This window comes from Tiliqua scincoides, chromosome 3, assembly GCF_035046505.1.
Source record: "Tiliqua scincoides isolate rTilSci1 chromosome 3, rTilSci1.hap2, whole genome shotgun sequence".
In the NCBI taxonomy this organism is placed as follows: domain Eukaryota; kingdom Metazoa; phylum Chordata; class Lepidosauria; order Squamata; family Scincidae; genus Tiliqua; species Tiliqua scincoides.
In genome coordinates this window covers 176,803,703-176,818,866 of record NC_089823.1, presented here as the reverse complement: position 1 = coordinate 176,818,866, position 15,164 = coordinate 176,803,703, and the positions used below count along the sequence as shown (strand labels likewise).

Below are 15,164 nucleotides of genomic sequence, written 5' to 3'. Positions count from 1 at the left end.
CACTATTGCAATTTGCTTTGTAATTCCCTTTCCTGCCCTTGACAAGTTGCACTTCCTTTGCTGCACGGTTGCCATCCCCGGGATTCTATACGTGCAACAGCAGCATATGAAAAGCAGAAATCCAACCTGGGATGCAAGGATAAACTACCTGTTGAATTCCTGCCTGCTGTACAGCAGCTGCTGTTCAAGATGCTGGAGCTCAGCCAGGAAAGGATGGTCAACCCTGCTTGCAGTGGGTAGACCTTGATTTTTCTGTTTATAGAATAAATACCACCTTAATAGACAATCACCCATATCATGGGTCAGAGAAAAAGCTAGCCTGCCCACCATTTGAGTGACAGTGCCACTAATTATTTTCCTATGCTATGGATCAGGGGTGGGCAAACTTTCAACTTTAGGGATCCTGGACCTTTAACAATTATCAAAGGTCCAGGATCCCTAAAGCTGGAAGTTTGCCCACCCCTGCTATAGATGAACCCACACCACTTTTTTTTAATGGTTAATAACACAAGGACTTGCTGCTACTTACACTTTTGGAAGAATTTTCACAATTGTAACAACACATTCTGAACCCACTGCAATCACATCCATCAGTGGTTCTCAAAACTTTTTAGCACCAGGACCCACTTTTTAAAGGGTCTTTTAAGACCTACCTAGCTTCATGAGACTTTAGAAAAAGATGATCTAGAAAGAAATATTTATTTACCAGTAATATTATTTGCAAAACAAAAAACAAAAAAAAAACACCTTAATCCATTTCTCATAATTAGGCAGCCCTAATAGCTTAAAAGCTTGAGGGACTAAGGCTGGAATCCTAACCACACTTTCCTGAGAGAAAGCCCCATTGAACAAAATAGGACTTCTTTTTTAGTAGACCTGGTTAGGATTGTGCCCTAAGTTATATGACCCAACCTTCACCTGCTTCCGCTACCTACCATTGACAGACTTGGATAAAAACACACCAGAAAAAAAGATACTCAGACATTTATTTCCCTATATTTACACAAGCTTGCAACCTGCAGGAGCTCCATTCTTTGCAGGGCAGTTAGCAGTCCTCTGATTTTTGAATAGCATCAGGGCTTGAAGCAATAAGTTATTTGATCTTCCCATCACCCATGGTTTCATTGGAGGTTCTGCAAAACCCACCAGAAATCAGGTCCCAACTCAGTCTAAGAAACACTGACATAAATCACTGCCAAGGGTGCACAGGTCCCTGCCCGTTCCATACACTTTCTCTGCAAATTACAGTACACTCACAAGCATGTTCAGTTCAGTGTAGAGCAGTGTTCTTCAACCTGTGGGTCATGACCCCAATGGGTGCACAAAGCCTCATTTAGAGGTTTGCAACAACCTTTCAAAGCCTATGCAAGAGAGGGCTTGGATCCAACCCAGTAATGGTACTGACTTATCAAAACTGATTTCTTGATGTAATCCTGCACAGCCTTTTCTTGATGACTTGCCCCACAGCTCCAAAGGCCTGCCCTACTTAAGCTACTACCACATGGAGTTGCTGTGAAGACACAAGTCAAGAGGTAGGGGGAAATGAGGCGGGTGGGGATTGGGCAGATTTGGTCCAGGGAAAGGGGCAGGATTGGTGGTAGGTCTCCAGACTCATACTTCAATTATTGGAGTAAGTACATGAAAAAGGTTGAAGACTACTGGTGTAGGGAAAGACATGGGCAAGTCAAAATGGGAACATTAGAGCTGTGTACCTTGGACAACTCAATATCCCATTCTCCCTTCAAACAGCTTATTTTGTAGGTTATAGCCCAACCGCCAGTAACCATCCACATAGTCCACCATAAGCCTGTGAACTGGTGTGAATTATGGAGGCATCAATGACACGAAGAAAAATGAGTTGAGGCAAAAATTGTATTAGGACCAACACACCTGATGATAGTTCATGTCTCACCAATAATTCTCTTTGCACCCTTGATGAAATCAGTTTCATCAAAACATGTTGGGCTTCAGCCACACACACAAAAAAGTTAATTTAAAAAAATCGTTCTGCCTGCACTCTGAAGTTTTTGTTTCAGGTTTCAGCCCAACCCCTTTTTATCCTTATTTATTATACTGCATAGCAAAATTTGAGCATTTCATGCTCATCTGAATATTTTGATATTTCTTTATTAATTTTGATGAAAAAATGCCACTATTTTTGGCATTGTGTCAATAGCTGCAATTTACACTATGCAGTTGTATAATAACATATGTATTACAATGCATTAGGGCAATAGGATAAAAATCTTGATACAAATAACCCCTAAGATTACAGTTGGAATCAGAGCTCCTGAATAGTATAAGAAACATTAAAAATTCAATATGAACAATTTTTGTGTTACACAGTGTAATGATTTTGAAGCAGAATTTAAAGCTATTTCTGCCCAACATTGCATATACGCAACAGAGACCAAATGTGTGGGCCAGGCAAAAATGGGTTAAGTGGGGCCTATGTGTGTAGCTACCTTTATTTGTACAATTGCAGCATCCCTCTCTTTCATCTGTTACACATTTTGCAAGTCACAACAGTTCTGTAGATAGACCCCATGTGGCCGCACCTCTTAATGCAAAAAGAATTACACAACATGATTCCATATAGGCTACCAAATGTTTGAACTGAGCCAGAGCCCCACGCTGGAGGTTTATCTTTTGATACCAAAAACAAGTGAAAGCAGAAGTGTGCAGGGGACAACAGAGCCCAAAGCTATATTAAAGTGTTTTGTAGCAGACCACCCATGCCCAGCATAACACAAGCATTTGTTTTTCTGAAGCTTCTTTTATTCATAGTTGCATAGTTAAAGACAAATGCTAAAAACAATCATGGAAATAAGCTCTGTTAATTCACACAGATTCATTAATGAATCTCTACATAATTACAAATACCCCATAGTACAGTGTCTGAAGATCTGCATCCAAAGCATCAGTAGACAAAATCAGTAACAGAATGTCCTAAAAGGCATGCAAGTCCTGCTAACAGTACCAACTACAGATATTTTGGTTCACAGCTCTCCTTGGCTTTATTTATATAATAAATGCACTGATTCATTTTTTTACTGTGTATTCGAATATATTTAATACCTTACTATCAACATGATTATAGATCGCAGAAGCCTTGAGTTGCTCTAATTTACGGCCAATTCAGAGTGGCACAGTGTGTTGGTTCAAGTGACCCACACTTGTAGTGTGGTGTGCTATAATATGTTTAGGATACACGTATACACATATGTGTCCACAAGCCCATTTGCCAAACATGTTGGGCCCATGAACATGTATCTGCACTTTAATATTCCTACCCACACAGTCTGTGGGCAACAAAAGGTAGGATGTAACATACAAGTTCCAACATACATGCCCTGTGGATTTTGAACAAGGCTTGGGATCAAGTAACATATTTTATAGATGGGGATATATATTACCGTATGTGAGAACATATGTATTTGAAACTTGCTCTATCTGCTTAAGGTCTGCGTGAGCAGCACCTTTGCCAGTTAAGAGCATATGAAGGACAGTAAGTGTCAAACTGAATTTTTCAGGGTTAATTCCCAAGAAATGCGGTTATATAGAGAATGCATTTTATACTGAACCTATTTAAAAAAATTAAAGAAACAACTTCTCAAAGAAAAGGGGAAAATTTTGTATTGTGTGATCAAGGAGCATCAATGTGCCCTAAAGAAAATATGGTACAAGGCTTCATTTGCCTTCACATAACTTTAAATGAGAAGCCTTTTCTCCTCATGCATATGGTAAGTACCAAGGACTTCTGCGTGGGGCTTAAATCTACCAGGGTGACAGCAAGTCATAGAAGCTTGTCTCCACAACAAAATAAACTTTGCACTTTTATTATATCTTGACTGCTCTCTCTGGAAGTCAGTTTCTGATTTGATGAAACAACATTCTTCTAATCTTTTATTGACCTTCATCTTATTTGTTTACTTTCTCAAAATACTCCTTTGAAGCGTCTGGACTTGGCTTGATCTGCAAAGTAAAAAAAGTTAAAAGGTCATCATTGGAATTATTTTCAGTAGAAACTGCTTTTAAATGCCTTAGAACAGTGGTTCCAAAACTTTTTAGTGCATGTGCTGTTTTGCTTTGGTTTCCATTTGGTTCAATACATTTTCCATCTTAGCAATCAGTTTGTCGGTTTTGTGGCCCACCAACAATCAGGTTGCAACCCACTGGTGTGTCCAGACCTACAGTTTGGGAACCAATGCCTTAAAGTTTTTATGATTCCACCAAATTGTTGACACAAGATAAAATGGGCAAATGCCAGTTACAGAAATCTGAAGTGCTTATCTGTTATGAAAACCTACCCATTTAACGAAGCATGGTTCCAGACAGAAAAGTGATTAACATTCAAAATAGTGCTTCACTATCACTTAATTTCAGTTAGATTAAACTAAGTAAACATGAGAGGAATTGTCTTCTACTGAACACTGAAAATGCATGTTCTCAGAAAGGCATACTTGCTATTGGAACTAAGTGCTGGCAAAAACAGTGCCACTTCTGAGAAACCATGGTTAAGACAGGGATCTCAGCAAGCTTTGTATTCCTGGTCAGCATTCTAAGCTCTACTATTTCCTGTAGGAGTTCTTTCCTCAGTGCCCTTCCTACTCACTGCCTACTTGTTGTCTACAGACCACAAAGAGAGGGAACACATGGTATCATTGGAATGCAACTGCCAGTGCTTTGTTCAACAGCTGACAAACTGCAAAAAAACAATATGTGCATTTGCAGGAACTCGAATACCGGGTGCTGTAGGCTTATACCATAGTCTTTCGAGACTGAAGGTTGCCAACCAACTCGACTTGTGCCCTTGGGATTCATCCCATGCAATGCTGTTCAAGGGTAGAGGAAGTCTGGTTCTGTTGATGTGTCTAGAATTGCACATCATGCAATGTTCTGCCTTAAAATGTAACCCTTTTGTTCCTTCCCATCAAGGATTCCAGCACTGCAGCTGCTCTGACACAGCAAAACTAGCTAAGACCTCATATCAGTGTAACTGTTTTACTGAGGCAGGCCCCACTTCCAATCCTGTTCAGTTAAGAGGACAGCAATTTGCTTTAATAAACTAAGGGTCAAGTGCTGCATCCTGCGGGTGTCACTCACAGAGGCCTCCTCAAAGTAAGGGAATGTTTGTTCTCTTACCTTGGCGATCCATTGCCCTTATGTCAGTGCTGGAAAGCACTGACATAAAGGGTTAGGACTGTGCCCTAAGTGAGCATATGTCTTCTTCTGGCTAAAACAAAGGTGGCAACACAATGCAAGGGAACACCATAGCCACTTCTGTTTAGGTTGTCCAAGGGATCATAGCAAGATCCATGCAACTGTCAGCAGTCTCCTACAGTTTGATCAGCAGTTTGCCATTCCAGCAAGCCCAGGGATGAATACCCTCCCCATGCCGAGCTTGGGAGGATTGCTAACATTTATACTCACTAGAAAACATTACATTTACTAACGCACCGTGGGGGAGTTTGGGGTCCAGTTTGCAGGGCAGACTTCTCCATGTGTTTCGACATACTGGAACGCTTTCACCAAGCGAAGTGTTTCTTCGACACTGCGACCAACTGGGAGGTCATTGATGCTCAAATGCTTGATAATTCCATTGGGATCAATGATAAAAAGGCCCCTTCAGAGAAACAGAAGCAGAGCATGTTTGTGACTTTTAACCTCTTAAACCACTTCCCACAGAAGCCACTTTTTTATTTCTGACTCTGCATGCAGATCATCCCCATATCCCTTTCATTGGCAAGCAGTAGCTATGAAGAGCTGGGATTCAAAGTTTATGACTTCATCAACTTCAAATGAATTTGGGGGTACAAAGTTTCATGTGTTTTATAGCAGTGCTTCCCAAAGTGTGGGCTGCAAGCCCAAGCGCAGGGGGTCACAATCTCCTCCTGCCCACCCTTGCGCTGGTTTGGCTCCAAATAGGAGCCATTCCACAGGCCCCATTACTTACCAAAGCCTCTGGAGGCCTCTCTTGGCCCAGCAACCCACTCTACAGTTCTCTGCAGGCCTCAGAATCCACTTGCTTCCAGAAACCAGAAGTGGCTCACAGAGGCTTTTGAGGGCCATTCTGAGGCCTGCAGAGTGGGTTACTGGGCTAGGAGAGGCCTCCAGCACCACCATGAGTGTTGCAAGCCACCACAGAGGACAAGGTGGGTTGCAGTGCCACAAAGTTTGGAAACCCATTTTATAGCATCAGTTCCTTTGAGACAATATTACACCTCAGCAAGAGATGCCACCTTTTCACTCTTCATAGAGGAGGGAAATGAAGTGGAGAAGGCTTTCTCAGTTTCACCTTTTTAGCATGGATATACCATATCAGGAAGGGAAATTTCCCCAGATAAAAATAAATTTTCCTGCACATTCAACACCAGCTTGCCTGCCAGACAGGACATTAGGCAATGCACCATTAGTCTGACAGTATTCTTAAGCTTTCCTTTCAATTAGGCAAGAAGCAAATCCTTTACCTAGAAAACCACCATACTGCTATTCCAAACTTTTGGTAGTTTGATTTGACTTATGTTGCTAACACCCTCAATAGCTTTAGCACAGTCCAACTTCAGAAGCACAAGTAATAAGTAATTAATAAACTCTCACCTTAGTGCAAGACCAGGCCCTTCCAATAGCACACCATAATCTCGAGAAATCTGCTTAGTTAAGTCTGATAGAAGTGGAATATTCATATGGCCCAAGCCACCAGTCTAATGAAGGGAGAAAAGTAAAGAGCATAATATTAAATCTTGGTTCATCTTCGCTATTGGTTTTATCAGTACAGTATTAAGTTAGGGTTTACACAACTAATTTAACAAAGTCATCATCCCTGAATTTGTATGGAGTCAGTCCTAACATGGTCTAAACCTGCAATCCTACACACACTTACCTGGGAATAAGTCCCACTAAGCAACTTAATGGGACTTACTTTTGTGTAGGCACACACAGGAATACCCTGAAACTTCTCTAAGAGCAGCCAGTAAAATATAATAAGATGCAAGCAGCTTCAATGTCAGCTTTAGAAAAATCACTGACTTTTGCCCAGATCCATCTTTTTATGCGCTACATCTTTTGGCTAAAACACAACAATGTGCAAGTGTCACATATTATTGGGCCTACCTTTGGGAAAAACAAACTCCCTCAACTGCATGTAAAGAACCAAAGCACACACATTGTGAAGTCTTCTTTTTTAGCTATGTCCTATTGCATATATTTTAAAACACTACAAGTCCTTCTGTCCTTCATGCACACACAAGTCCTTCATGCACTCACAAAAACAGTACCTTGCTTAATAAATAAAACCTACTCCTATTTACTGAATACCACCTTACTTTTATTATAAACAGGGAACAGAACTAGCTAAAATTCTAATGGAAATCACTCTGTCTTATTTCTCTTCTACATTAAGTGAATCAGATATATCTACTGGACAAATAAAGTTTCTGTTATCCACTATTGCAGTGTTTCTCAAACTGTGGTTCCGGACCCACTAGGTGGCTTGTGAACCAATTTCTGTTGGGCCCCCATTCATGTCAATGTGTATTTTATTTTTAATATATTAGACTTGGTATGTGAACTGCATTTAGGGACATGTCACAGATCTGTAATTTGAACAGGCTACAATGTATATGCTTCACACAATGTCAACGGGGCTTACTCCTGGGTAAGTGTGGATAGGACTGCAGCCTTTGGCATGTTTGAGGAATTTTTTTTAAATAGATCAGCAACTGCTTAGAAGGGTTAGGAGGGTTCTTTATTTTAAATAAATATTTTAAACTTATACTTATTGTAAACTTTTAATTTAATTAATTGATTTGATTTTGTCATATGGTGGTGTCAAAAATTATCCTGCTTGATGATGTCACTTCCATTTGACAACATTTTTCAGGTTAATGACATAACATCTGGTGGATCCGAACAGACTGTCACTCTAAAAAGTGGGTCCTGCTGCTAAAAGGTTTGAGAACCATTGCACTATTTACCTCAAGGCACAATTCTGCTATTAGGTATGCATTTGTAACTCAGCAATGTTAAGCATACTTGCTAGGGAGTAAGCCTCATTGATTTCTGCCTAAGCATTTCCTGTGTGAAAGGGGAAATGCTGGACATAAATACCTTAAATTGAACATATTGGGACTGGCTTCCAAATAAATACTGAGCACACAATCCTAACCAGGTCTTCTCAGAAGTAAGTCCCATTTTGCTCAATGGGGCTTACTCTCAGGAAAGTGTGGTTAGGATTGCAGCCTGTGTTGTAAACATGCTTTCACAGTGCAGCCTTCTTTATTAGTCCAGACATGTGTATCTACTGCATTTCACAACATCTCCACAGCCAGGAAGATAAACGGCCTACCCTTGAAACAAGGCTGATGAGTTTCATTAGTATTCAGGGACTATCCAGGGTCCATCTCTGGGCAACCTTGATAATCACTTGCACTTCAGTTTTGCAAACACTTTGTATGTGCATAAATTTACTCATATGAATAGGCTGACTTCAAGGCTACTGGACATGTCAGCAAAGTAAAACCATTTATAGGTGCTTGTAACTGTTAGATCATATCTACTCCCATCTGTACTAAAAGAATAATGAATCTTTCCGTGCCACAGACAAGCATTCTCACGTACAAGAAAGGACCAGTGCAAGCACTCCTGCTACAGGACAAAATTATGCTAACCCTAACTGCTACAGGACAAAATTATGCTAACCCTAACTGCTCCAAAGACTGTATGACAGACTGTGTGACTTATACTAGGAAAAACATTCATAGATTCTTAAGGATCTTTCCATGAAAGACAGAAGAAGGCAATAACAGTATTGTTCCAAGCTAGTTAACCCCATCTCTTTTCTACAACAGCTTCAAACCTAATGATATTCCCACTCCAATTAAAAAAAATATTAGAATTGTCTGTACTCCAACCAGCTTGTTGCTTTCCACTTAGTCAGAACTGTTGCTGGTGCTTAGAAGCACTCTATTATCAATGGCAAAACTCACTGGTTTTATAGTGGCTCTGTCCAGTCCCTCCTGAAATATATTCCAGACTTCTAGCCCTGTTTGAGGACAGAACCAGGCCTTCAATAAGTGAATATGTGGTACCCTTCCTTAGATCACCGGTAATCTTTTTGTTCTAGCTCATACCGTATAAAAGGCACAGGTATTCAACTGGAAGTGACTTTCTCCTTTGTGATCATAACCAGTACTAATCACAATACTTGTGCTGTAGCACACAGTTGCAACAGTTCAAGAGTTAAATATTTATAACTGTGCAAACTTCAAAGTGCACCATATATTCAAATGGGGAGTTCCAAACCTCACTGTCTGAAAATCAGTGGCAATGTTCATTAATAGCTAGAGGGGAAAAAGATTCTAAAAGAGCTAGGGTAGCTGGTCTTGAATGTCACTGCTTATATTTTCTCTGCTGCAGAGATATACATAATAACCTCTGGACTAGGAAGCAGGAATTGCTCCTAGCTGAAATTTCAACCACACTCACTAAATGCAGATATGTATGATGGCAAGCCGTTTGTGAGTGAAGCCACATACTGAGCAAGGCTGTTAGCTAATTCCTCTCTAGGCAGAGTGAAGGAAGCACGCTGATCTCCCTCTCCAGTGGGACATAGGAACTGGCATTATAGTGAGAATCAAAAAGCCCAGTTTGTACCTTTCGTGGAGTATTGATCCAGGCAAGGTGACAAAAGTGAGAGTCCACCGATACAGCAACTACCTCACAATTCACGTCACGGAATTCATTTGCTTTGTCGCTGAAAGCAACAATTTCTGTCGGGCAGACGAAAGTGCTAGAGGGAAGAGATACAGCCAGAATGCAAAGGAGGAATCAGTCAGCTCTGAGTTAACAAAACCTTTCCCATTGCAAAAGAAAAATAGTATCTGCTCATCTTGCAAAGCTGCAAGACAGCATATTAAGCCTTTGAATCACAGAATTTTCACAGAGAAGCCCAAAAGATGCCATTTTTGCCAGGAGAACATACCAATCATGGCACTAAAGTCCTTGATAAGAGAGAGTTTTGAAAAATTTATATTTTATATAAATATCCACCCTGCTGTATTTCATGATTTCCCTTTTATTGTTTTATTTTTTGAATTACTAGACATTTTCCTAAAAACAAAATTGGATACAATTTCTATTAGCATGAGACATTACTGCCCCTCAATAACTCAGCACTACACAAAGTACTAATTACACATTGGTCTAAAATATCTTAACGGTCAGGAGAAGCTTTCTCTATTCTACACATACAAATACATTCCTCTATTATCTTCACGTGCTTCTTCTATGCATGTTGTTTGAAGATAACTAAATAGCTACAAACTAAATATCTACAACTGCTACTTTTCACCAATATACCAGCCGTATAAGACTACCACCAGTTAATGTCTTATCACTGACATTCCTCATGAAAAGATATCCATTACATTCTACAGAATGCAAGAACTTTTCTGAAGATAAAAGAACCCCCCAGATACAATATACGCAGGTCACTTCTGTTTAAGAAGATAGACCATGAAGACATTACTTACAAATCCAAGGGGTAGAAGAAGAGGACCAGATACTTCCCTTTGAAGTCATCTAAGCTCAGGTCTTTGAACTCTCCATTAACCACAGCTGTACCCTTAAAGTAAGGTGCATGCTGGGTGACAGCAGGAACAAAGTGTGATAAACCTAGAAAAAGTGACATAAAGCAGGCAGTAAAGGTACTGTACAGTGGCATAAGCTCAAGTATAAATAAAGACATGCCTAATTTCTCTTGCAGCCATCTTGTCCCAAGGGCAAGAATAGCACGCACACAAAACAATTTATGCAGCACTCAGGTAGATTCTTCACACTGTCACACACTCCCAAACCCCTTCTCCATTAAGCACCTCAGCCACCCACAACTGGGCACAAGCCAGAACAAGGCAAATAAGAGTACATAAGGTGACCACTCTGACAGACAGAATGAGCATTTATTAAAGAATTTGTTTTGCATGTGTTTTGATTCATGTGCAAGCACATGAGTGGGTGAAACTATCTAGCTAAAAAGTACTTCCAAAGAGTGAAAAAAAATCAGTCGTCAGTGTGGGTACTGGCATTTTGGAATATAAAAAAAGCCACAGGATCTTGACTTTTCTGTACTGTAGAGCAGGGGTGTCCAAAGTTTTCGGCAGGAGGACCACATCATCTCTCTGACACTGTGCCGGAGAACAAAAGAACACGGGGGCCAGAGAACAAAAGAATTAATTTACATTTAAAATTTGAATAAATTTACTTACACGAATGAATGAAGGTCTTGCAATAGCTCAAGGCCTATAAAAGGCCTTGCACAAAGCAAGGCTGGCCTTTTGTTTGCTGCCACTACTGCATCACAGATGTGAAACAGCAAGCAGTGGAGGGAGCCCTCATCCCACAGCTAACACAAGAGGTCAAACAGTCGCCCTCACTCTGAGAGCAGTTGCATCAGGCCAGTGCGGGCTCCAGTAAATTTCCAGAGGGCCAGAGGCTCACTAGGTACTGGGGTGTCCCTGAGGGCCGCATTGGGAGTCCTCGAGGGCCGGAAGTGGCCCCAGGGCTGGGGTTTGGGTACGCCTGCTGTAGAGGTTTAGAAAGCAGAAATCCTAGCAGAATTATAAACAAGACACGAACACACTACAATTACAACTGCGGATGTGACGTCATAAACTGAATTCAGCATCCTGACAAGAATCTCAACTTTAATTTAAAAAAAATAAGTTTCTAGCACACAAGGCAATAGAGGTCAGTAACAATGTATGCCCAATTAACTCCCAGATACCAGAGAGGCAGGAGCATGAATTTCAGGTGATATGGGATGGGAGGCTTCAACAGGTGAAACACAATCAATTATGTAAATAAAGCATAGGCATGCACTTTCTGCATAGCTTGCTTTTTCTCAATATACAGCACAGATTTTGTTTTAAAAGCATATACAAATTCATGCTTATATATAGAACACAGCTAGCTTCTAATGTTTATAATAAATAGAAAACAATATGGAGTTAAACTGTTTCTGCTGAAGTGTCCTCCAGGACAAGATTTGGTGGGCATGCGGCATATACGCTGATGGCCCTTATTTCCTGTGCTCTACTGCTGATAAATTGCTATTTTTTTGTCCCCATCTTGCCTTTAGGGGTCCTTTCTTTTGGTTAGTAACAGTTGCAAGAACTGTTAGTCTTCAGGTTTCAACTCTTTTTTCCCCCCTCTGGTTCTCCAGCCATTAAGTACAGGAGGAAGAAGGCACTTGTCCACAAGGCATGCATCTTAACACTAAGGCACCATATAGGGCATACACCAGGACTTCTCAAACTAGAGTGTCACGACGCCCCAGCTGAGGGCCCTGGCCTCTGCCCCTTTAAGGGGCAGGGACAGGGGGAGTCAGCAATGCAATCCCCAGGATTGCATCCCTAAAAGGGGCACAGGGACTGGCATTTACTTACCCTGTTCCTTGCTGCAGCCTCCCAGGGGTGTGGGGAGCTGTTCTTGACCCTCTGCAGGGCTCCCCGAAGCTTAGAAAGTAAAAGTGGAGTGATTGCATTTGTCCACTCCCGGTTTTGCGGAGGCAGAGCGCAATCACGCCACTTTCACTTTCTAAGCTTAGGAGAGCCCTGCAGAGGATTGCACAGGGCTCCCCACGGCCCGGGAGGCTGCTGCAGGGACTGGTAAGTACATGCCAGTCCCTGCAGCCCCCTTAGTGATGTGATCCTGGGATCGTGCTGCTGCCTCCCCTCACCCCCGCAAGGACTTACTGTGGCTCAAACTCTCACAGAGAGTTTAAGAACCATTGGCATACACACACCCCCTGCCATTTCATATATTTTACAGGTTAGTGAGGCTCATTTTGAACTACTGAGAACAGACAGAGCAATTACGATTTTAAATATCCATCCCACCACTACACTTCTTTGCTTAGAAATCACCGCAGGACCAACACTCTTGCAGAGCACATCCTACATCACTGTTCTTCAACCTTGAGGGTGGAACTTCAATGGGGTTGTGAAGCCTCAGGTGTGGCAACTTACATGAATGAAAAAGGTTGAACCCCACTAGACTATAGCTCCACCAGGTAGAGGGGGAGGCATCTATTGTTCTCCTTCAGGTAGCAGAGGATAGTGTCCCAGTCCTGCTCAGGTTCTTAAGAATTGTACTAAAATGGCTTTTATGAGTGCCAGGCTTCATGGCAACCTCTTCTGCTTTCCCTAATGAGAATATTTGGTTACAGTGAACAGTCCTGGGAGGACAGAATGGGGACAGGGGAGGGTGAATTGGGTCCTGAGAGGAGGTAGGATTGATGGTAAGTCCCCAGTCTCATACTTTAATTGCTTGTTGGGATCATGGCATGAAAAAGGTTGAACACCACTGGCCTCCACAACAGGGTGTGAGGGAGAGCCTTTAGAGATGTGCGTGTGCACTCAGAAACAGGTTCTATTATAGTGACTTGATTATCAACTGGGAAATACTGGAGTGGTGAATGCAAGAGGTGCCTCTAAGTTCACCCCCCTCCCATCCCAGAGACGCACTCACTAGTACTGAAATGGCGCTGAGGACAAGGTGGCAGAGTGCAAGTCGTCACACACTTTCGAGGGTCTGCAGCAGCTGAGACCACAAGAGACCTTCGGGCAGCTGTGCACACCCTCCAGGGGAAGGCAAAGGTCCACCCAACCTGGAAGGAAATGGAAAGCAAAGAATTGATGGCAGGGCCCTTTAGAGAGGGGTACTTTGTATCCAGGCCCAGGGTCAAGAAAAGGGCCCAGGAGCCAAAGGACGGGGGCCAGAAATTTCCTGAGATCTTACATTTTCCAGTGTCACTTGTTGCTTTCGTGTGATGCTGGGGGCAGGGGCATAGCTAGAGCTAGTATGTATGGCTTGCAGCAGCAGTTATGCCCCCATGCCCATGGCGGTGCTCTCCCCCACCAGTGGCATAGCTAGAGGGGTGCAAAGCACTAAGTTCTGCAGGGAGCCTCACCGCAGTGTGCAAGCAGCCCCTTCCCCTCAGAGCCATTCCAGGAGGGAGGAGCAAAACGAGGGTGGAGACATACACCTTCCTTTTGCTCCCCCCTGCCCGAAATGGCTCTGAAGAGGAAGGATCACTTGCACAAAACGTAGTGCTGCTTTGCACCCCTCTAGCGGGGGGGAGAGCGCTACCACGGGCATGGGATGACAAGTGCTGCTGCAAGCCATGCGCACCAGGCCCAGGAGTGCATCCTCCTCCACTCTTTCTCCCCCTTCTTCCTTTGGGAACGGGCCCAAAAGAAACTCTGTACCCCAAAATTCCCCCCAGAGGCGCTGGTCGATGGGGAGGAGGTGGGGGGGGCGCCAAATCATCTGCCCAGGCGGCCACAGGGCTGGCACCGCACGCGCGAGGAGAAGGGGGCGCCCAGTGGAACTTGCAAGTCTTGGTCCGATGCACGCCGCAGCCCGCGCTGCCCACCCCCGACACGTTCCAGGGCAGAGTTCGGGGCTGCCCGCACGCACAGTACATGCCAGCTAGCTCCCCGCCAGCCAAGGGACCCCACTTGCAGAAATGTAGCAGCGCGCGCCCTTGCGGGGGGAGGGCAGGAGGAGGCCTCTGCTCAGGCAGGGGGAAGCTGCTGCCGCTAAGCGCCCGGCTTTCGGAGCTGCAGAGGGCAAAGCGTCGCTCCCGCTTACCGAGGGCTTCAGTAACCTTCCCAGAGCAGCAGCAGCAGCCATCTTCAGCAGCTCCGGAGGGGGTGGCACCAGCCTAGGCAGGGCACATGGAGAGGCCGGGGCGGGGCCACGAAATGCCGTCGCCCAGGGCCGCGAGGTTTCCCATAGGCGGAAAGAGGAGCAGGCATTCTCTGGAGGGTGCCCTAAGAAGTGGGCTCCCACCTTTCTCGTGCCACCACCAATCAAGGATGAGACTGGGGACCCCACCCCCCTCCCAGGATCCTCTCCACCCGCCCCCATTGGCACCCACCCCCTGCCCCCAGCACTGTTCAGTATAACCAGATATTCCTATTAGAAGTTACCACGAAGCCTCCTGGCACTCGTGAAAGCTCTTTTAGCACCATTGCTAGGAACCTGAGCAGGACTGGGACACCATCTCCTGCTGCCTGAAGGGGTACTCCAGATACCTTCCCCTTGACTCTAGTGTTCTTCCAACTTTTTTCATTCCCAGAAGTTGCCATGACCCATTGGGG

At 43.5% G+C, this 15,164-nt stretch overlaps 1 protein-coding gene across 1 annotated transcript; it reads right to left on the bottom strand.

Moving 5' to 3' along the window:
• Positions 1–2,756: 2,756 nt before the first annotated feature.
• PRDX3 (peroxiredoxin 3) lies at positions 2,757–14,754 on the bottom strand. The gene is made up of 7 exons (XM_066619453.1): positions 14,653–14,754; positions 13,528–13,666; positions 10,533–10,674; positions 9,655–9,790; positions 6,601–6,704; positions 5,461–5,626; positions 2,757–3,975 (listed from the first exon to the last, which is right to left on the bottom strand). Exons 1-7 carry the CDS (start codon positions 14,692–14,694, stop codon positions 3,922–3,924), a joined length of 783 nt encoding a protein of 260 aa, XP_066475550.1. The 5' UTR covers positions 14,695–14,754; the 3' UTR covers positions 2,757–3,921.
• Positions 14,755–15,164: the final 410 nt, after the last annotated feature.